The sequence below is a fragment of the Peromyscus maniculatus genome, chromosome 14 (assembly GCF_049852395.1).
Source record: "Peromyscus maniculatus bairdii isolate BWxNUB_F1_BW_parent chromosome 14, HU_Pman_BW_mat_3.1, whole genome shotgun sequence".
In the NCBI taxonomy this organism is placed as follows: Eukaryota; Metazoa; Chordata; class Mammalia; order Rodentia; family Cricetidae; genus Peromyscus; species Peromyscus maniculatus.
In genome coordinates this window covers 15,341,400-15,364,826 of record NC_134865.1, presented here as the reverse complement: position 1 = coordinate 15,364,826, position 23,427 = coordinate 15,341,400, and the positions used below count along the sequence as shown (strand labels likewise).

Sequence of the window (23,427 nt, the reverse complement as noted above, 5' to 3'; positions counted from 1 at the left end):
TTCATACTTGTGATTTTAATGAAAACAAAATATTTGCTTGAATACTTTTTTTTTTGAAGCACCATCTTAACAAAAAAGAACTGGGTGGGGGGATGACAGTGGGTCCAGTGGCTGCAGGCGACCTTGACACCCTGACTTTGAGCTCTGGAATCCCCGTGGGGGAAGGAGAGACTTGACTCCAATCCACTGACCTCCATGTGTGCTCTGGTGTTCACACACAGGACATAAATGAAATCGTAAAAAAGGCATGGTGGCACTCACCTTTAAACTCAGCACTTGGGAGGTAGAGGCGATGGCTCTCTCTGAGTTCAAGGTTCAAGGCCAATCTAGTCCACAAAGCAAATTCCAGGTCAGTCAGGGCTGCATAGTGGACCATGTCTAAAAAAAGTCACATCTAAAGCTTTTGAATCCAGAAATGCAGGGGTTTGCTCTAATGATACTCTAATGGAAAAGTCCTTGATATTCATGAAGAACAAATACTATAATCCTATATGAATACCAGAAATAGTCCATAAACTCAACAACGACCTACAGCAAACCTTTCTGTTTCTGAGCTAAATAGAACTAGAACTTACCACTTCATTTAAAAAAATAAAAAAAGAAAGAAAAGAAAAAAAAGCAGTTGGTCCTAGTAACTGGAAAGTGTTCCCATTGCAACCAAAACTCTAGTAAGCAAGCTGTTTGCTGTGTCGTACAGGCATGTGATGAGTTTTATTTAGAATGTTTCTAAGGATTCTGCGGCAAAGGTTTTGCATGCAGCATTCAGGCATCTTTAGGAAGGTGGTCTAGTCTTCCAGAGCTCATGTGTCATCGAGATCTGAAGAGTTCTCATTGTCATTTGCAACAAGGGCTTCTCTGTTCTCGTAAGTCCAGAAGCCATTCAGATCAATTAGAATGGTAGTGACTGTGTCTCCTTGATTACTGTTGATTAAATCCTGAAGCGAGATTTTCAGAGGATCCTGTGGTTTTACCATGTCAAAGATTTCATCCTGTAAGAGAAAGCGATAATAAAAGCTGGGCAAAGTGATTTCTGTCACACAGTGATGTAAAATTCAGGGTGGACTTTGAATTCTTGTACAACTGTTATTCCAGTCTTTTCACTTGATAGGCATCTCCTTAACACAGACTTTTCTTGGGCAATTCCTTAGCTGTCTGATAATTATCTCTCATTTCAGAGATGACGAAAACAGGCTCAGAGTGGAATCCAAGCTCACAGCTAGTTAATGGCAGAGCCGTCTACTACAGTATTCTTTGAGTGCAACCAACTGCTCTACTTTTTATTGCCTTCTAATGGTGGGGCAAAGTCTGGGCAAAACCTTCTCACCCCCGTGCTGGGAATCAAACCTAAGATGTCCCTCCAGGCAAGCACTCTGCCACTAAGTTATGTCACCACACCTTTTAAGTAAGAGCTGAGCTACATATTAAAAATTCCAGTGGTTCAGAGACAGTGACAAAACTTCACTTCAATAATCATAGCACCTTTACTCTAGTCCCAGTATGGGGAGAATGGAAATCCGTATTAAAAATTAGTCATGCAAAATAACAAAACTGTGCCAAGACTTAACTAGAGTTCATGGAAGAACCTCGTCTATGGTATGAAATATACAGTAGAAATATTTGCAAGGCAATAACCTATGTTTTCTAATTTTTTTTTCTTTTCTTAAGACAGGGTTTCTCTGTGTAGCCCTGGCTGTCCTGGAACTTGCTTTGTAGCCCAGGCTGGCCTCGAACTCAGAGGTCCGCCTGCCTCTGCCTCCCAAGTGCTGGGATTAAAGGCGTGCACCACCACCACCAGGCATTTTCTAATCCTGTGTCGTAAAATTACTCAAGAATATTTAGTAGTTAGCATTATAAACAGTTACATTAAACAAATTTATAGAGTAACTCAGGTTCATAAAATATAAACTTTTAAACTGAGCATTCTTCTTTCCAGATTAGTTGAAGATTCAAGTGTTGGTTCTTACATTCATGTTACAAAGTTTGGAATTTCCCCCATGTGCTGTCTCAGAACAGTCCCTTCAGGCTTACTCTTGGTTAAATTGGTTAGGGTATTTTATTATGTTACTCAACTAAACCAAAAAGGTCCTGCTGGATGTTTCTTCCTAACTGGTGAACTGCTGACTAAGTGCCAGGGAGCAGTGTGGGTTTCACGTAACGGTGGTTTTCCTGATCTCTGTTTATGTATCTGTGTGAATGCTCCGTGTGGGCCTCGGGTCCCTGGAGCTGAGTTACAGATGGTCGTGACCGGCCGGCATCGGCCTGCAGAGTGCTGGGATAAAATGCAGGGCTCTGGTGCTCTCACGGCTTTGCCGGCCTTCCAGCCCCAGTACCGAGTTTTCATATCGCAAGTGGACGTTTCTTTAAATCGAATGGATCAAAGCATGCAGGCTCTTTGAGGCAGCGCACCTAAAGGTCTTGAATCTGAATAGTCCTCCAGTTGATGTGGAGGACAATGAAAAGGAGCTCAAGGATGCAAGCTGACACTCTTCAAATAAAATGAATGCATGTTTCCATGAGAACACAAGACGGACAGTGAAATTATCAACTATATCAATCAGTAAATCCAAATTTGTCTCTATTTCTGATGATTTAAGAATCAGTTCCAAACAAGTGACAGCAAAAATCTGACTTGGAATAGTGTTTCCTAGTTCATAAATTACTTTCATATAAAACTGGATAAAACATGACTTAGTATTATTATGGTTATATTATCTGATGTTATATAAATAAATAAAAGACTAACCTTGACATCTTGAAATGAAACAGGATCCTGTCCATGGATTTTCATTAGTTCTTGTATGGCCTATATTTAACGGAAATAAATCCATAAATGAAAAGTGAAGTCCATAATTCCCACCCCTTCTCCCCCGGTTCCTGCACAGTCCCACACTGTAAGTCTCAGCTTCAGCGTCTCTCCGACTGCTCCACTTCCAGCCTGTAACGGGGCAACACACCCCTGGCCCTTTCTACGCTTACACCGAGCTATCGAGAACTTGGCAGAGGAAGGAGGGTTAAGGCTGCAGGCTGCAGTTTCTATTTTCCAAGGCTAGCTCAGCCCTCACATTTGTTTCCAAAAGAGAATACTGAAAAGATGTGTAAGAAAGTCAGCTTGACTTTACTATTATATATTTCCTAAACATAGAAGGAACAAAACAAACAGACTTGATTTCCACTTTAAATCTATTTATTATAGGAATCCTTTTAAATTTATAATCAAGCTAGGTAAAACTGTCAATAAGTAATTTAAACCAAATAGTTTAATGTATCTTAGGATAACAATGCTCCTGTGCCCAAACCATACTTACCCTAAAGAAATAATTGAGGGAGAAGACATTCAGATATCCCTTGTTCTCAATGTCCAGCAGTTTGAAAATATACTGCAGAGCTGCAGGCTCCTTTCTGTTTTCTAAGGCAAGAACAAAGTCCAGGTAGGTCTTATAGTCCTACAGAAGAGAAAACATTCACACAGGGTCTGCAGTGGAATTTTAAAGGAGCATCTGCCAAGATGAAGGGACTGTAATCAGAGGTGGCAAATTTAACTATTTTTTTTAAATATGAAATAAATCCATTTGTGCATTTAGTGTTGGTTTCTGGGAAGTCTATGTAGGCACTAATCTAGGACAGTTCCGAGAAACTCAGCTCATTTTTTTTGAAGATTTGCTTAAACTATAATTTTCTTCCATACTATAGAATTGTCAAGACAGTGATTAAGTTATTTTATGCTGCCATTAAATTTATGTCATTTCATTTTAGTTTCTTTGAAGAATTTCTCTAGAATGAACATCAGTTTATTTAAATTGCTATTCAGAACCCACTCATCCATGTCTGTGGGTTCAATGCCTGTGGGCTGAAAATATTTGGGTAAAGTTTTCATTTGCACCTAACGTAGGCTTTTCCTGTCACTAGTACTTAACACAGTATGACTACATAGCATTTATACTATTAGGGATTACAAGTAGACCACAGATGATGTGAGAACACTGGAGCCAGCACAGGGAGCATCTGTGGATGCTGATACTCGAAATGGATTCTGGAACCAGTCACCAGAATCAGGTCTGAGTTTGGTGGCATGTCTGTAACCCAGAACTCTGAAAGCTGAAGCAGGAGGATCTGAGTTAAGCTAGCATGGGCCTGCAATTATTTCCCCAAAACCAAAGAAACAAGAAATCAGATGGTTTCCAATAGAATGAGGAGGCTGGCTCAATGGTGAAGTGCTACTTCACGAGCATGAGGACCTGAGTTCAATCTCCAGACCCATGCAAAGACGTCTGGGATGGTGGCGTGCATTTGTGGTCCTGATGCTGGAGAGGTAGAGATGAGGAGCCTAAGGGTTTGCTGTCCAGCCAATCTAACCTAATTAGTGCCTCCAGGTCAATCAGAGATCCTGTCTCGGCATTCCTAAGGATGACACCTAAAGTTGTAGCCCTCTAATACACACAGGCATGTAAACTTGCACACACACAAACAGAAAAATTTAAAAAGACGAATGGAAGCTAGAAGCATGGACAGAACAGAATGCCTGCATCTTGAAAGGGGCACTTGAAGATTACTTACTTGCGTTTTTAGTTCATTTTGCTTGTTGAAATAGCCTCACTCACCCCAGGCTGTCCTAGAACTCACTATGTGGCTCAGGCTGGCATCAAACTCAAGGAGCTTATGTCTCAGCCTCCTGAGAGCTGTGGTTACTGATGTGAGCCACCATGCCTGGCAGAATACTTGTCTTATATGATAAAAAAGAATACTCACTTGGAAAAGAAGTTCACATTGTTGGAAAAGATTTTATAGAATACGATTAAAAATGTTCTTTGCGCCAGGTAGTGGTGGCACATGCCTCTAATCCCAGCACTCAGGAGGCAGAGGCAGGTGGATCTCTGAGTTCGAGGCTAGCCTGGTCTACAGAGCAAGTTCTAGGACAGCCAGTCTACACAGAGAAATCCTGTCTTAAAAACAAACAAACAAGGGCTGGAGAGATGGCTCAGAGGTTAAGAGCACTGACTGCTCTTCCAGAGGTCCTGAGTTCAATCCCCACACCCACATGGTGGCTCACAACCATCTGTAATGACATCTGGCTCCCTCTTCTGTGTACATAATAAATAAATCTTAAAAACAAAAACAAACAAAGCAAAAATGAGTTAAGGAGCTAGAGCTTCCCCATGGCCTAACTCCATCCACTTAGTGCCCTCTGTTAGTCCCCAGAAGGTATCAGTTTATGATGAGACTCCAACGGTTATGTCAAGCGCTGTGGAGTCACTTTTCCTGTGCTATTGGTCTAGTGTAGTGCTAACTAACTAACAACCTGCTTGTACACAGTGGCAATACAACGTAAGAGCTCACTCATCTGTACGATTATGTCTTAAGTAGCCTTGGTCTGGAAAATTGTGTCCTTACTGTTTCTCTATTTGTTTTAAGATGTTCTACACCAGGGGTTCTCAACCCTTCTAATGCTGTGACCCTTTAATACAGTTCCTCCTGTGGTGACCCCAACCATACAATTATTTTCATTGCTACTTCATAGCTATAATTTTGCTACTGTTATGAATCATAACGTAAATATCTGCATTTGCCGATGGTCCTCTGGGGTCATGACCCACAGGCTGAGAACCAGTGGCTTACAGCCTCGTCCATGCTGACTTCAACCCAAATTCCCCGCCCCGTTTTCCTGAGCTCTGGATTACATCACCTTTCCTAGCCCCAGAACAGTTTTACTCTGTGGCCTTCTGTTGTTTGTTTTGTAAAACGGTTTCATACAGCCAAGGCTGACCTTACACTCATGATCCTCCTGCCTCCATCTTCCAGTGTTGGAATTACAGGTCTGCACCCCCATGCTTGGCTTCTGCATGTTTTTAATAGCCACGAGAGTGATTTTTAAAATGTTCTTTGGAATTTTTCTTATCAAAGCTCAGTGTGGTGGTCCGCCTCTTTTTTTTTTTTTTTTTTTTTTAAAGATTTATTTATTTATTATGTATACAGCATGGATGTCTGCAGGCCAGAAGAGGGCACCAGATCTCATTACAGATGGTTGTGAGCCACCATATGGGTGCTGGGAATTGAACTCAGGACCTCTAAAAGAGCAGCCAGTGCTCTTAACCTCTGAGCCATCTCTCCAGCCCAGTGGTCCGCCTCTTTAATCTCAGCACTCAGAGGGCAAAGGCAGGTAAATCTCTGTGAGTTCCAAGTCAGTGAGGGCTACAGAGGGAGATCTTATTTATTTTTTTAAAAAAGCTTTCTTGTTAGGCATGGTGGCTATGCCTTTAATCCCCAGCACCATCGAGGCAGAGGCAAGGTTAAGGCTAGACTGGTCTACATAGTGAGTTAAAGGCCAGCCAGAGCTTCATAGTGAGACCCAGTCTCCCACCACCCACTAAAACATTTTCTTTCTCAAGTGTTTTAAAAACATTAAAGGGAATATTAAACAAAACCCCTCCCTCTCTATAATCCCTGTATAATCTATATAATCTAAGATCTAAGTCTTCAATGGAGTGTAACTGGACTTCCATGTATGTGGGAGGGAAAGGACAGCTGCACGCTGGTTACCTTCAGTACTAATGCAGACACAGTAACCCAACACGACTCTCACGTTTAGCTGGCTATGGCAGCTCCACACCCGAACTCCAGCACTTAGGGGACTTCAGCAGGAGTGCCTCCACAGTAAGTCCCAACCAGCCTTGCAACAGAGGGGGCCTCTGTCTCAAATGATTAAGGCAATGGGCCTGACTTAAGTCAGATCATACACGGTCTGTGTCAGACCTGGCAATTTAATGACTGAACTATTATATAGAAATAGTTTACAGGCTGGGCAGTGGTGGTGCACACCTTTAATCCCAGCACTCAGGAGGCAGAGGCGGGTGGATCTTTGAGTTCGAGGCCAGCCTGGTCTACAGAGTGAGTTCTAGAACAGCCAGGGCTACACAGAGAAACCCTGTCTGGGGGTGGGGGTGGGGGGAGGAATGTTTTACAGGATTTACTGAATGTTCAGATTCTTCTTTTTACTAGTTCACACTCCTTATTAGGAGTATCAGTATACCTAGGTATCCTGACAATGAAATGAGAAAATATTAAATTCTGAGCCCAGAAGGAAGGATTTTTAACTGAATTTCCTTAAGAACAGACTCAGAATGTCAAGAAATTCCACTGACTTAACATTTTAAGACCGGTTATTAACCACTGATATTAGTTTTAAGAACCTGTTACAGACTGGTATTAATAATGCTGAAGGAAGCAAGGCATGCTGGCACATTCCTGTCGTTCTGGCCCTTGGGATGGCAAGACACGAGGGTCAAGAGTTCAAGGTCATTCTTGACTACAAACCAAGTTCAAAGCCAGTGTGATCTACCTGAGACCCTATCTTTAAGACAGACAGACAGACAAACAACTATTGATTTACATCAAGAAAATAGCTTATGGAAACTGTAGGAGCCTCGGTTTTTTAAATGTTTCAGCAGATTTCAATACCATTTCTCCATCGTAAGTGAGACACTCCTGGAAAACACGGTCTAAGAAGACATTGGTCATGGTTGCTGTTCCGTAACGGGAGAGTTCTTCTTTACTGAGCATGCCATTGTGATCTTTATCAAGATTCAAATACTGACCTTGCAAAAAAGAACATAGGAACATATTCAGGACCAAAATATGTTTTAATTCATCACAAAGGCTGGACATTAACAAGGTGTCATTTTATGACCTAACAGTCTGATGGATTGGGAGTAAAGGTCGTGGCTTACACGTAGTAGTTGGCCATCCTTCGAATGCTGATTGAACAACTACTAAGCTAAATCCCCACAAAAAGCCCATTATGAAGCTTGTGATCTGTGGCCTCTTTCACTTACATTTTTGTTTTCAGTTCATAATCAGTTAGAACGCTCACAGGTTTCTAAACTTGGTGGGTCAACAGGAAGCACCTACATGCTTTCAGCTTAAGTCAGCAATAATGGATCCTAAGTGAGTCAGGAGACCATCCAAAATGATATTATCGAAAACAAATGAGATTCAATAAATCCAAATCGCTCCCCAATACCAGTCTCTATGCATCCTGACAACAGCATTCTATCAAAATAGGACAATAGCTGTTGTTCGAGCCCATGAAAATGAATCAGATTGCATTGTTCTGCTGAAAACAGAGCATAGCAACTATGCAGGAGTTCCAAACGTCCAGACAGTAGTAAAGTAAGGGCATCTTAGTAACCTGGAGCACTGAGCCTCAGGTGGGAGAACACTCTGGTCTTAAGTAAACAGCCTAAAGTGTCTAAACAGAGATCTGAGTAGTGGAACTTTAGAGGGGATCCTACCATAGACCCTCAGGGCGGAAGGAGCAGAAAACCAATTTGTTTCTTGACTCTCTTTGGACAGTTCCTCATCCCTTAGCTAAAGAAACACAGAAATATAATTAGAAAATAGCAATTATCATGTGACAAAATCAAGTAGTTTAATAAATATTTACCTCCAGTAAATCATCTAGGAAGCTGCATGCTAAAATATCTTGAATTTTGATTTTCCCTTTAAAAAATACAATGAAACACAATTTCATTTTGAGAACAACTTATTTTTTAAAGGTGTTATTTTACAAAGGCAATCATATAATCATATGATAAACATCTAGCTCTTAGGTTCCTTATTTTGAAACATTGAAAACACACATACACACAAGCAAAGTAAAAACACTCCAACAAAAAGACAAAACAAACCCCAATAACCCACAAAATCTCTACATATTTACTTGTTTTTTTTTGTTTTGTTTTTCAAGACAGGGTTTCTCTGTGTAGCCCTGGCTGTCCTGGAACTCGCTCTGCAGACCAGGCTGGCCTCATGCCTCCAGTTATAAGAAGCTAAGCAGTAAATTCCTACTAAAATTGTGCTATCAGAACCTGAAAAAAGTTATGTCATATTTTGCAACTAGGGACAATCTTGGTAATGAGGGGTGGGGCTGGAGAGACGCTCCGCTGTTGACGGTAAGGCTCATGTGTCTGAAAGACTGCTTCCAGCGAGCGCCTCTGTCGTCAATGTCACCAAAGCCCCTTTCCTTTTGCCAGGTGTGGTGATGCACTCCTTGAATCACAGCCACTCAGCAGGCAGAGGCATGCAGATCTTTGTGAGTTCAAGGACAGCCTGGGCTATGCAGTGAGGCTCTGCCTACTAACTAATTAAAAGGATAGCTCACTGAAAAATCGGGGGTTCTACGTTTATTAATCTGACCACCACCTAGGAAAGAGAAAGACTACATTATAGTAAAATGCCTCTCAAACACAAGTTTTTCATAAAGAAGAGAGCAATTATGCCATACACCACAGATAGCAGATCATGTAACTGTGGGGCTCCTTAGAACTGGAAGAAGTGACAGTGACTGGTCACCCAGGTCACATTTCGAGGGATAAAGGAAACTTTTTTTTTTCCTTTTGAGACAGGGTTTCACTATGTAACTCTGGCTGTCCCAGGACTCACTACGTAGACCAGGTCAAACTCACAGAAATCTGCCTCCCCAGTGTGAAGGAAATTCTTTTTTTTAATTTATTTTTATTATTATTATTATTTTTTTTTTGAGACAAGGTTTCTCTGTGTAGCTTTGCACCTTTTCTGGAACTCGCTCTGTAGTCCAGGCTGGGCTTGAACTCATAGAGATCCACCTGCCTCTGCCTCCCAAGTGCTGGGATTAAAGGCATGGGCCACCACTGCTCAGCATGAAGGAAATTCTTACAAGGGTAGGTGTGGTGGTTTGAATAGAATGGCCCCCACAGGCTCCTATATTTGAATGCTTGGTCATTAGGGAATGATGCTACTTGACAAGGATTAGGAGGTGTGGCCTTGTTGGAGGAAGTGTGTCATGGGGGGTGGGCATTGAGGTTTCAAATGCTGATTGCAGATCCAGCTGTAGAACTCTCAGCTACCTCTCCAGCACCACGTCTGCCTGCATGCTTCCCACCATGATGACAATGGACTAAACCTCTGAACTGTACACAAGCCCCAATTCAATGTTTTCTTTTAAAGAGTTGCAGTGGTCATCGTGTTTCTGCACAGCAACAGAACACTGAGACAGTAGGAGATATCCCACCATTGAATAGCTGGTTATATCAGTGCGAGAATCTGTGAAAGATCCTTACATAAAGCAAGGCATTGTGGCTGTCTTATACACTGGCCCACTCTTCTGAGATTTGCCAGATTATGTCACCGACATTAGAAAACAAAGGGAAATGGAAGAGACTTGTCTACTATTGAGATAGTATGCAATAAATAATATCCCCATATTTAAATTACGTATTTTTTTTTACCTGTTCTTAGAGGATCCAAAAAGAAGAAGAACTTCCTAACTGCTGTGCAAACATAAAAGGAGTAAAAGGATTTTTCCAACCCATCTAACTGTGGCAAAGTGGGGATAAGTTCCAGGATGTAGTTTTCTAAGTCCTGGAAACAAAACAAAATGGTTAAATGTCTTGCCTTGACTTCCTCGCTATGGCAGACTAGAAGCTGGATTGTAAGCCAAATGAACCCCTTCTCCCTTAAGATTGCTTTGCTCGGAGGATTTTATACAGCAAGAGAAACAACATTAGGACCCAAGGTAATATATTTAAAACTCCCTGGCACATACCTATAGTCCCAATATTTGGGAGGCAGAGGCAGGAGGATCATTGCAAGTTCCAGGCCAGGCCGGTTACAAAGGCTGCAATGTGAGACTTTGTCTTACAAACTCCAAATGAACAAATACAAGTCTCCTGCGGTGCTTTACATTTATTTTAGCAACTTTATTTTTTGCTCTGACATTCTAAACACGTGTGCCTGGTAGATAGAGACATCTAAGTTCCTAAAAGAACAGGCTCCTCAACCTGGTGCCTGAATGAGCTCTTCCCAGCTCCTCCTGCTTTCATCCGCTTTCTCCCAACTTTGGTCTCTCCATCTCCCTTACCAGTGTCCTACTCCCTGTACACACGTCCGATCTAGCAGCAAGGTGAGCGATCTCTCTCTGGGTGGTAGAGGTGATGGTAGGATGTCCAAAATGTCGACTGAATGGATCTATTTTTAGCTTTTGGGGGGTAGTTTTAGGGTGGTGGTGGTGGTGAGATAAGGTCTCACTACGTATCTCAGGCTAGCTTCAAACTTGTGAGTAATCTCCTGCCTCAGCCTCTTAAGTACTGAGCTTGACAGGTGCTTCTCAGTTCTTCTACAGCCACCATTCATCTTGGCCACTATCAGTTTTCCCTTACACTGCTACCACAGACAGCGGCCTACTATTTCTGCCTCCATCCTATGCTCTTATAATCTCCCATAATTCATCCAGAATGATTTTTAAAACTAGAAACGAGGGGCCAGGCAAGATGGTTTAGTGGGTAAAGGTGCTTATAGCCAAGCTTGATGACCTGGTCTCAATTCCCAGGTCCAGATGACAGAGAGAGAACCAATTCCCATAAGTGGTTCTCTGACCTCCACATACTCACACACAAAAAACTAAACCAAAAACCCAAACCAAATCATACCCTGGTAACTCACTGAAACATTCACTGGCTTCTTTTGAATCTCAGAATACAACCTGAACTCTCCACTCTAGCCTAAAAGGCTCCGTATGTGGTCACCATCAACTTCCCTGATGTCACCCGCCACTTTGGCTTTGGTCCAGCCACACTGGCTCCATTTGTACAGAGACAGGCAAGAGCCCTTTCCTACAATGTTGATCTGAAGCTTAAAGCACAAGAACGATACTCTTTCCTTAGAAGGGATAAGATGATGATCAAAACACATATCTGAATAATTATTAACTCATTAGCTTTATTGATATTCTCCCGTAAGCTCTAAAAGAGGATTCCGTATTGGAGAAAAAAATATAAGCCCCCCAAAAAGAGAGCCACATAATTTAGATTACTGCCAAAATAGGTAAGTAGCGCAGCCATTTGGGTCATGAGGTTTTAACCCATTCCTAACCAGGCCTAATGACACGAATACCTACAGGATATAAACCTATGGGTAAAAGCAAAGCCACTTCAGATTTTTCCTCTCTTCTATAAAAGAGAAACTTCCTGGTCTTTATCAAAATAATAAAATAGTGCATCCATGAGAATAGCCAGGCTGGCGAGGTGAATGGCTTACAAACTTCTGTGTGGGCCGAAAGACCCGAGCCTGAGTACTAAAATCATGTGGAAAGGTGGAAAGAGGCCCGGCTCCATGAAGTTTTCCTTCAGTCTCCACGTGTTCTGTGGCACATGTGAGCCCTACCCCATCTCTTTCTAGCCCCTAGGAGGCTGGCTAGGGAGATGGCTCAGTGGTTAGGGCACTTGCTTTGCAAGTGTGAGACTGGAGTTCAGCTCCCAGGACCTCTGTAAATGCAGTGGGCGTGGCGGTCCACCTGTGACGTCAGCCTTGGAAGACTGCCCCAGGAATCTCCAGAGAAAGCTACCTAGCAAACGACATGTGGCAGGCTCTGGGTTTGATTCAAAGAGCCTGCCTCCACGAAGAAGAAAGAGGGATTGGAGATGATCCCGACCTCCACCTCAGGTCTCCAGGTCTGCCTGCACGCATGCCGAACACACACAGTTCACACACTTACGAAGGAGACAGAGAAACAGACTCCAAAGCTTTTTTCTTCAGTATTGTTCTCCGTCTTCGTCTCTGCCCCTGGGATCTCAGAGATAAGGTCTCAGTACACAGTCCTAACCAGCTTGGCAGGTCTTTGTATCCTGGCCTCCTAAGCTAGCATTACAGGTATGGGGCACCACACTCCATTCTCATCAACCATTTTTAAATACATTCTATTTATTCATTGATGTTTTGTTATAGCTCAGGCTGGCCTGGAACTCTATATGGAGCTTCAGCTACCCCTGAACTCTGAATAATCCTCCTGCCTCAGCCTGTAGAGTGCTTGAATTACAAGCTATGTGCTATGAAAATGATGCTCAGCTTCATTTTCCTTTTAAAAAGATCAAAAGATTGTTTTTTAAAGGGCTGGAAGAGCCTACAGATCAATTATTTGGTCACTATATACTAACTTTAACATGTTTACAGAGGTAAAATCAGGCAAACAAAAGATATGAAGACAAAACCAAAGTAAACTGTATCTACAACTTACATAGTGATGATTAATGTTAATATTTTGGTATCTATAACGTTTATTAGATTTAGATCAATACTCACTGATTCCCGAAGGTACCCTTGTCCGGCAACATCATATAAACTGAGTCCTATTCTTGTTTGATGCAGCCAAACTGACAATAAACAAGAAAAAGACATGTAAATACTCAGGTCTGTTCTTCAGCATATGAGATAAAAAGAGTAAGATACTGGACTAGACATGCAGGCCAGTTCTGGAACTCCATAAAGCCATAATTAAGTGACCAGTGACCCCTGAGCCGCTTAAACCAAAAGAAAAAAGCCATGAACTGGCAGAGTCCAACAGTTCTGCCATGATTACTACAGTAACGGACGCCCTTGGGGTACTGTAAACCTGTGCTCCACCCAACAGGGAGAGTTGGCACACTGTGTCTTCAGTGAAGCTTGTATCTCCTGAGGTTAATTACTGCAGTCAAATCTATTAATTATCAATGGTACACGTAGATTCCACAGGCCATATAGCACTTAGAAGATTCATAACAACTCCAAAATGTTTTAATACAGGCTTCTTGAAACCAAGACTACAGTTGTGGGTTTGAGACCATCCTTTCAGACATTTTATATATATATATGAAATGAAATTACCAGTAACCTGAAATTATTTCAAACCACCCATTGAAACTCATGTTCTGCTTTTTAAAAGAATTGAAGTGATTTTACTGTTCAAGCATGTAAGACAAATACATGTCACTAAGGCAGGCTGTTGAAGGCTCGGATTTCCCAGTGAGGGAGCAGTCCCTTGGTCTTACAGCATCATACCAATTGACGAATTCAGCTCTCTATTAGAATCTGTTCCTCTCAAGATGCTTGTGAACAGCAACTGTTTTCTTACTTAAACAGCAGAGATCTTGCAGATCAGGAACCAGCCCTTTGAGCTTAAGGAGTCTCAACATTTTACCAGCAACCACAAAACAGACTTGTGCAGAGCATGTGAACCTCTCAGGGTCACACCTCGACCACACCTTTCTACCCTGGGTGAACATCTGTTCCTTCACACCATCACAAGACATAACTTCAGCAAGTGAGGACATTGGCAATGGGACAGACCGACTAGGAAGGCCCTTTGGGGACAGTTCATGTGACCCAGAAGAAAGAAAAAGGGTTTCTGCTTTTGACATCTCTGCTTTGCCACCGGTCTTAGGGTACACAAGGCTTTTGTTTAAAATAATGAATTCAGTTTTAATACAGAAAATCGTACCTCTGTACGGTGCACAGCAGAACCATAACAGCATAGGAAAAAACATGCCACAAGGGAAAAGTAATAGAACAGCACAGGCCAGTGCCTACTTGATTCCAGACGAAAGTTCAAACTCACACACACAACAAATCACCTTTTCGCATGACGTAGTTAAAGAACTGCATGATGGAAATTCTCCCGTAGGAATCTGTGTGGAGGAGCTTGGCAAAGACTTTTGCAGTAAAAAATTGCCTAAAAAAGGAAATAAAAATGAAAATGGTCTACCAGCATAGTACAAAAATGACCTCTACAAGAATTAGCAAACAACATAAATTCATACAGTTAAAAATCACAGTAAGAGACAATAAAGACTCCTCATAGTTCAAAATTTGAAACAGTAAGTTATAAATGTTTGCATTCTTTCTTTGCATTCTTCAAAGAATGAGACCTAGGTACATGCATGCCCTCATCTGCTAAAGCCTGGGCTCAGTGAGGGGCAGGCCCATCTGTAGAGGCGCCCTCCAGTGCCAGGATGCAGAGTGGGGCCCCTAAGCTGCAGGAGGAAAATCAGTAGGGCTGCTGGATAGTCATCTATCACATTACCCACCACACCTTAGGAAGGAAGGAGAATGAAATCGGAGTGGTTGGTATTCCAGCTCCTGTTTCGGTGTATAAAGGTGATAATAGAGGGCCGGGTGTTGGCGGCGCACGCCTTTAATCCCAGCACTTGGGAGGCAGAGTCAGGCGGATCTCTGTGAGTTTGAGGCCAGCCTGGTATACAGAGTGAGTTCCAGAACAGCCAAGACTACACAGAGAAACCCTGTCTTGAAAAAACAAAACAAAACAAAATAAATAAATAAAGTAAAAAGGTGATAAAGGAACAACTACTGCGGATGCCTGCATGAATCTGACGGATCTGGACACAGCAGTTCCAACAACTCCTACTGTGCCATCCCATCTTGCTCATGGGTACAGACAGTAACAGGGCTTCTAAAACAGACACACACGCCACTGAATACAAATATCAGCCATTCTGAAGAAGGTTATATCGAGAAAGAAATAAACCCAAAGCATCTAGAAGAAAAACTGCAGCAGGATATGAGCTTGGTCAGATGAGTGAGAAAACTCCCTTCTCCCAGAGTTCCTTTTATTGTTGTTTTTGAGACAGAATCTCACTGTGTAGCCCTAGCTGGCCTTGAACTCACAGAGATCTGCCTGCCTCTGCCTTCCAAATGCTGGGATGAAAGGCCTGCGCCACTATACCTAGCTGAAGAGTTCCCTTTAAACACCAAGTGCACAGCTACTCTCAGCATCAGAAAGATGCTTAGAAGAAAGGGGCAGCTGATTGCGCATGCTGTAATTCCAGCACCCAAGAGGCTGACGCATGAGAGCTGCCACATATTTGAGACCAGCCTGGGCTACAGAGTGAGTTTCAGGTCAGCCTGGGATAGAGTGAGACTGATTCACATCAAATCAAACCAGCCAAGCCGAGCCAACAACAAAAAAACCAACAACAAAAAAGCATTTTTCTTTTTTCTTTCTTTCTTAGATTTTTTTAAATGTTTTATAAAATCTTTATTGATAAATGATTCACGTAGTACACAATTTGCCTGTTTGCACAATTCGATAGACTCAAAACAGCATTTTTCTGGCAGACTTTCTGAAGGTTCAGCCTCCGTCTCTGCTGCTCTCCAATGGATTGGGGATCTATCTTCTAAGGCACCTGAAAACCACCACCAGTACTTCTGATGCGAACTGGCTCCGACTCTGCTTACACAGTGAGCACATTGGAGCTTGTAACAGCTCACAGAAGAACCATCACATTCCTGGGGTGGTCACACCACGTTCTGTAAACGCAGCATTTCTAGTCTGGTAAGACAAAGCAGCAGACACTAAATTCATGGCCATAATTCTACCTGTGCGATCAGTTACTGAGCATGTCCCGCTGGTGTCTATGCTGAGCATCTTGTAGTAAAATTTGCTAGGACATTAGATACAGTGTAAATGACTTAATACACTGGTCCTGAGTATGTAGTTGTTAAAGGTTATCTATAATCTTAATTGAGTTAATAGTTCATATTTCAAAATTCTGAACAGCATTAATAGTTTAAAAACTACATTAAAGAGTTTGTCCCAAAGGAGTATCATGGTCTTCTAAGCACATAATAGAAAATATTGTGTGTTTAAGTGGATGTGGGTTGCTATAGAGACCATGTAAGTATATAAACTATCATTAAGCACTAAACATCCACGAAAGCCCACTGGAGTCTAGACACCGTGCAGTTCCTGCTCTTGGGCACACATCTCCAGTCTGGCTGTGAAGCCAGCACTTCAGGCGGCCAGCTCTTGGCTGTAGACACCTACTCCATCCTCTACTCATACAGCTTTGGACAGCAGAGTTTACCATTTAGTTTACCTTCGTATGCCCTTAAAACTGGCTTCAAGGTAAGTGAAATCTGATTTGTATTTCTATTATATTTATATTTAGAAGACTATAAATAGGAAAAAGTAAATCTCTAAAAGGAATGAAGAAGGGCTGGAGAGATGGCTCAGAGGTTAAAAGCACTGGCTGTTCTTCCAGAGGATCTGGGTTCAATTCCCAGCACCCACATGGCAGCTCACAACTGTCTGTAACTCCAGTTCCAATGGATACAGCACCCTCACACAGACACACATACAGGCAAGCATCAACGCATGTAAAATAAATAAATAAGCTGGGTGGTGGTGGTGGGCAGGCCTTTAATCCCAGCACTCGGGAGGCAGAGGTAGGCAGGTATCTGTGAGTTCGAGACCAGCCTGGTCTACAAAGCAAGTTCCAGGACAGGCTCTAGAGCTACACAGAGAAACCCTGTCCAGAAAAACCAACCAACCAACCAACCAATCAAAAAACAAATAAATTTTTTTTTAAAAAAAAAGAATGAACACATAGAATCATTAAATGGCATTACTTTGTTTATTCTTTTCCTTTTTTTCAAGACAGGATCTTGCTATGCAGTACAGCACAAACTAACCTTGAATTTACAATCCTCCTGCCTCAGCTTCTTGAGTGCTAAATGACAGGCATATGCCACCCTGTCCAACTTGGTATTCCCCCCCAACCCTTACACCCCATCATCCTTCCTTCTCTCTATCTCCCTCTTTTGAGATAGGGTCTCACTTTGTAGCTCTGGGTAGCCTGGAATTTGCTATGCAGAGTAAGCCGGCTTCAAAGTCACAGAGATTCACCTGCTTCTGCCCACTGAGTGCTGGGATTAAAGGTGTATACCGCCATACTCAGTGGTATTATTTTTCTTAATAACTTCATAGTACCTTTTTTTTGTTGTTGTTGTAAGTTTTATTCTATTTCATTAAGTTGAATGCTTCAGTTTCCAGAGTGCTGGAATTAAGGTGTGTACCACCATGCCCAACGTATTCTACTTCTCTCTTTCATCCGAGACAGGAACTCACTATGGAGCCCAGGCTGGCCTTGAACTTGTGATTATCCCCTGCATCAACCTCTCAAGTGCCGGGCTTACAAACAGGTGCCACCACCCCCAGCTTTGTATTATTGCTCTTACTAACTCCACACCAACACCTTTGTATGCGTGGTACAGTACCTGTTTGTGTGGCTGTGGGCATATGTGCATGTAGGTACATGCAGAAGCCAGAGGCTGATGGCAGGGGTCAATGCTCTCCACCCTATTTGTTGAGACAGATTCTCTCACCAAACATGGAGCTCACTGAGTTGAGTAGCTGGATGGCCAATGAACTTCAGGGATCTGCCCACCTCTGGTCTACCAACACTGGGGGTTGCACACATATGCTACTGTACCCAGCTTTTATATGACAATCACTGGGGATCCGACAGGCTAAGCCATCTCCCCAGCCTCCAATTTTTCTTGACTCTAAATAATTCTATCACATTTCAGTCACTTAAAGTAGCAAGTCAGACGTCCCTCCACTGACTTCAGCTCCACTGACATCCGAGGCCATGCAAGCGTCCACCACATGGTCCTCTTTAAGTCACTTTGTCCTTACTTGCACTTGGGTCCAGCCTTTTCTCCAACCTTCACAAAGTTTTCATAATTGATCATTGCTTCCTCTCCAATCATAGGTGGTATCTGGTGCTTATCCAGCAAAAACCATAAGTTCTTAAGAGAATTAGGGAAACGGAAATGTTGTAAGTTAACGATGGATTTAAGAATGTAAATGCACCATTTCTGTCTAATAAAGGTGACTCTATGCCCCATTACTTTGACTACTAATAAAATAATTGACACTTATTGTGCTTACTAAAGTTTAAGTTTTCAAAACATATTACTTCTTTAATCCATGTAACTATCTAATGTAGGCACTATCTACTTTACACATGAAAATTGAAGCATAAAGGTATCAAGTCTATTGCCTAAAGTCACACTTTGGCAGGGGCCTAGGATTTGGACTTCTGCTGAGGATGACGATACTGTACTGTTTTCCAAACCTTGACCACTCATTAGGATCATGTGGGAACTTAAGAAACAAAACCTTAAGAGCACTATCCTTGGAAATCAGGCCATGCAAGTTCAGCAGCTGATTCTGGTACACGTATACAAGCTCTGCTTCAGAAACCTATGGAGTACTACTCTGCTCCAAAGAGGCATAACAAAATCCTGCACGACTTAAGTACAAGAAAGAAACGGGTAACAGCTAAAGCCATCGAGTCCACTCGTACCTGTAATTCTTCATTATCTAAGAGTTCTCTGCTTTTCCTCTGTAGAAAGACAGCTCTAGATTCCTCTCTTAATTTCTGTAGTAAGACTTCATCTTCTGCGGGCAACTAAAATCACATTGGAAAAGTCACCTTACATCAGTATCAAATTAAAGAGCACTAGCTTAACAGTGTGGGCAAAGCAAGCATGCCTAATGAGACTACATCGCTGAACAGTATTCTTACTACTAATATCTACAGTAAAAATTGGAAGAGCTCAAAAAAGGGGGAGTAACAACTTTGCCTTCTTGGACCGACTTATTGGTACAAGATTTTAGTGGATTCAAAGTATTTTCTCATAGTGATAAATCAACTGTAATAAAATATACAAAATGTTCAATGTAATCCTCTGTTTTAGAAAATATATGCTTTGGATCCCACTTTTGAAATCACATTTCATTTACAGATTCAGGAACTTCCACTTAAACAACACTTACCCTGTAATAAAACCGGGGAATGGTCTTATAGAATTCATTTGTGTTTTTTCTACCTCCTTTCCATTCTGAGTAGTACTTGGTAAATAAATCCATTTCTTCATCTTTTAATTCTTGTTCACTTTTTTTCCCTAGTAACAATAGCAAAAAATAAAATAAAATAAAATAAAATAAAAGGTGAGAAAAGGCACAAACACCAAATATTATTTTTACTCAGGATAGCCTATACAGTAAAGTCTGGTTAAAACATCTGCAGTGTGCCTGGCGGTGGTAGCGCACGCCTTTAATCCCAGCACTCGGGAGGCAGAGGCAGGCGGATCTCTGTGAGTTCGAGGCCAGCCTGGGATACCAAGTGAGTTCCAGGAAAGGCGCAAAGCTACACAGAGAAACCCTGTCTCGAAAAACCAAAAAAAAGAACAGCACTCTGAGGCTCAAGACTCAGAGCTCCACTGCCCTCCAACCTGGCTGCTGCTGACAGGTACCTTTCTCCCTGGGCCATTTTTCTTCATTGAGGATAAACATCTATGGAGCCAGCATGTACTGAGGTTCAAATCTTGGGTGGTGTGCACACTATGCACGCACTCTACCACTGAGCTGCACCCTAGACGCCAGGCTCCTTTATTCCTTTAGTAGGGTCTCCCTCTGTCCCTCAGGCTGGCCGCAAGCCCGTGACAAGCCCGGGGTCTCCGCCTCCCCAGGGCTGGGGTTATAGATGAGAGTGACCGCGGCTAGACCCCAGATCCCTGCTAGCTCTCTTCTGAAAGCGCAGGCTCTAACACACTTCCAGGTCACCTCTGATCACTCAGCACCTCAGGGATATCTGCACGCCAGCCTCACTGGGCTCTTCAACTCCACCATCTCGTTTCTCCAAACTATTTTCCTGTCTCATTTTCTTCCAAAGGTGACACTGGGGATTCTTCAGTGCTTTTCATAGCATTTCTTGTACCAGTCATGTTAACTTTTAGTCTTGAACCAAGCCTACAGTTTCTTTAGTATGGTTTAGTACAATTGGAGAAAACTGAAAAATCTTGCAAATAAAATGGGAATTGAAAAGGACCAATGGGGCCGGGCGGTGGTGGCGCATGCCTTTAATCCCAGCACTCGGGAGGCAGAGGCAGGCGGATCTCTATGAGTTCGAGGCCAGCCTGGGCTACCAAGTGAGTTCCAGGAGAGGCGCAAAGCTACACAGAGAAACCCTGTCTCGAAAAACAAAAACAAAAAACAAAAAACAAAAAACAAAAAAAAAAAAAAAAAAAGAAAAGGACCAATGAATTTAGCCATTAAGCGGTCACTAATGATTCTTTACAAGCAGGAATAAGAGACAGTAAGTTTTTGTTTCTTGTTTTGGTTTTTTTTTGAGACATTCTCTGTGTAGTTTTGGTGCCTGTCCTGGATCTCACTCTGTAACTCACAGAGATCCGCCTGGCTCTGCCTCCCGAGTGCTGGGATTAAAGGCATGTGCCACCACCGCCCAGCCTGAGAAAGTTTCTTAACTGGGAAAAATACCAGCATGTTTATATGCTAATGAAAATGATTAAGAAAGCCTGATGATAAAGGTAATGGGCTATCCTTGTGAATACATCTCTGCGAAGGCAAATGAGATTTAGCACATGGATGGGATCTACTGCACCGATGTCAATGGATGGGATCTAATGCACTGATGTCAATGGATGGGATCTACTGCACTGATGTCAATGGATAGGATCTACTGCACTAATGTCAATGGATGGGATCTACTGCACTGATGTCAACAGCCTTAAGTAGGACTATTAACACTATCCACACAATCCAGATAATTTGTTACACACTCATGGCGCAGTAGTAGTATTCCTAGTAAAGGTGAAGAGAATGTAGCAAACATTGGTCGGGAGCTGGAGAGAGAACTCAGTAGGTTTAAGAGCAGTAAACACTGTAGGTTTGCTGCTCTTGGAGAGGGCTTGGGTTTGTTTCCCATCGCTCACACGGCAGCTCACAGCCACTGTAACTCCTGCTCCAGGGGATCGAATACCCTCTTCCGGCCTTTGCAGGGACAAAGGGCTAACCGAGGTGCAGGCCAGCTCTCAGCCTTACTCAGTCAGTACCTGTGGCTCGTCCCAGCACTTCTCACCCGGCCTCCTGCCCTAAAGGTCTCCAGCCCAGGGGCCGGGCTTCCCTTCCTCCAGCTTCTGATCCTCCATCACTCATCCATTCTGGATTCTGGCTCTGCTCTTGGTTCCCATGTGCTCTCTTGGTCACTGGCCCCCATCTCTCCTCTCTCCCCCCCTCTCTCATGGCCTGGTCTCCTCTGCTGTTCATACTCAGTCTGGAGCCTTCCAGGTGCCTCTGGCTGACCTCTCCCTCACAGCTACACTCAAGCCTTCTCCTTCATTCCGCAGGCACCGCACAAACATGGTACACTTCCATGCATGCAGGCTCTCGCAACATGCTTGTTAGTGGTAATGGAAATGATTGAGGAGAAAAGAAAAAATTGATAATGGATGAGAGAGGATAAAACTGAAGAGAAGCCAGTGAGTATATGGAAAGGAATGTAATCTAGTGAGGGATTGGAGGGACTCACATAGGAGTAAAGACAATTCTTTTCTTTTCTAGAGACAGGGTTTCTCTAGATAGCCCTGGCTGTCCTGGAACTCTATCTGTAGCCCAGGCTGGCCTCAAACTCAGAGATCCACCTGCCTCTGCCTCCTGAGAGCTTGGATTAAAGGTGTGTGTCACCACTGCCTGGTGACAATTCAAATTAAATGTGAAGGTTGAGTGTAAGGATAGATACCTAACACCTCAGAGAAATGGTAACTGGAAAGAGTTAAGGTTCTTTTTTAACTGTCTCTAATTCCTGTTTTTCTTTTTGGTGGTGAGTCTAGCTTTTAATGGCTGAGACCTCTCTCTCTCTCTAGCCCGGTTCTGTTTTTCTTTAGCCGGTTCGTTTCAGCCGCCTGGGTGCTGGTGTGGAATTAAATCCTTAACTTAATCAGACTGACCGGCAAGCAAGTGTGAAGGACCGGGGACCGAACAATGTAAAACGGACTAATGGTATTTAAAATGGAGGGTTCAGCGAAAAAAGAGTTAAAAGGCGGCAGGCACTCGGGAAACTGAGGCAAGGCTGGCCTGGGCTACATGGTAAAACACCCTGTCTCGGGGGAAAGCTATGAGGATGAATTATTACAGGTCTTGGTAAGCTCGACGGGAACCCAGGGTCTCAGCTATTCCTCCTAAGCCTAAGGTCGTGGAAAGCGGGGGCCACAGTGGCGCTTTCTGTTCCCTGCAGGTCATTCACCAGGGAAGTTTGGGCCAGCCCTCCGCGGATCGCTAACAGCACCCTGGGCTCGGGCTCCTTTGTCAGGTGAGTTTCCCAGACGCGGAGAGCCGCACTCGCACTTCCTCTTCCTCCTCCTCCTCCCCGCGGCCCCCCCGCGCCACTTCTAGCCTGGGGCGGGCTATCTAGCGGGCGGTCCCTCCCGCACTCACTCTTCGGATCCTTGCTGGGCGACGCCAGGCGCCGGCGGAGCACGTCTTTCCAGTCCATGGCCGACTCCCGCTCCCAGGACCCTACATTTGCGGGTTGTTAACCGCCCCACCCACTGCCAGCTCCGACGTCAGACGCCGCCAAGGCAGGTGGAAGTTAAGAAGGACGCCCGGACGCCATCTTGGACCCGGGCGGAAGCCTCCGGCGGCAGAGGCAAAAACCCGAAGGCGGGGTCTGTTCCGGATACGGCGATCCCGCTAGCAGGGGCGAAAAGCAGACATGAAATAGACGAAAAATTGTTTTTCTTATAGGAGTACCCCAGCTCACCAAAGCTGATCTTAAAGGCCAGCAAGAAGCCCGCGTGAGCTCTTGGCTGTGGGCCTTTCGGCGCGTGCGCACCGCAGGATTGCAGGAATCCATTGGCTTTTCCGACTTGAGAAAAGCACTTTCGTCACATTTTGTTCTCGCTCTCGGAGGCCTTAATGGTCTCCAAGATTTAACAGAAGCGTCAGCAGCCGTTTCCAGCCCCTCTTGGATACTAAAAGCT

The 23,427-nt window shown here is 43.4% G+C and overlaps 1 protein-coding gene across 1 annotated transcript; it reads right to left on the bottom strand.

Moving 5' to 3' along the window:
• Window positions 1–692: 692 nt before the first annotated feature.
• On the bottom strand, window positions 693–23,021 carry Ppp2r3c (protein phosphatase 2 regulatory subunit B''gamma). Its single transcript, XM_042260614.2, has 13 exons — window positions 22,883–23,021; window positions 19,424–19,551; window positions 18,951–19,055; window positions 18,278–18,390; window positions 14,415–14,512; window positions 13,108–13,178; window positions 10,260–10,392; window positions 8,438–8,493; window positions 8,286–8,361; window positions 7,453–7,589; window positions 3,306–3,443; window positions 2,744–2,803; window positions 693–989 (listed from the first exon to the last, which is right to left on the bottom strand). The coding sequence occupies exons 1-13, from the start codon at window positions 22,938–22,940 to the stop codon at window positions 801–803; spliced, it is 1,362 nt and encodes a 453-aa protein (XP_042116548.1). The 5' UTR covers window positions 22,941–23,021; the 3' UTR covers window positions 693–800.
• Window positions 23,022–23,427: the final 406 nt, after the last annotated feature.

Coding starts and splice junctions, on each gene's coding strand:
- Ppp2r3c (XM_042260614.2), bottom strand. CDS start 22,940: ATGGACTGGAAAGACGTGCTCCGCCGGCGCCTGGCGTCGCCCAGCAAG. Junction 14,513..18,277: donor AAGGCTGGACCCAAGTGCAA/GTAAGGACAAAG, acceptor TTCCTTTTTTAG/GCAATTTTTTACTGCAAAAG. Junction 10,393..13,107: donor AAGGGTACCTTCGGGAATCA/GTGAGTATTGAT, acceptor TTTTGTTTCCAG/GACTTAGAAAACTACATCCT.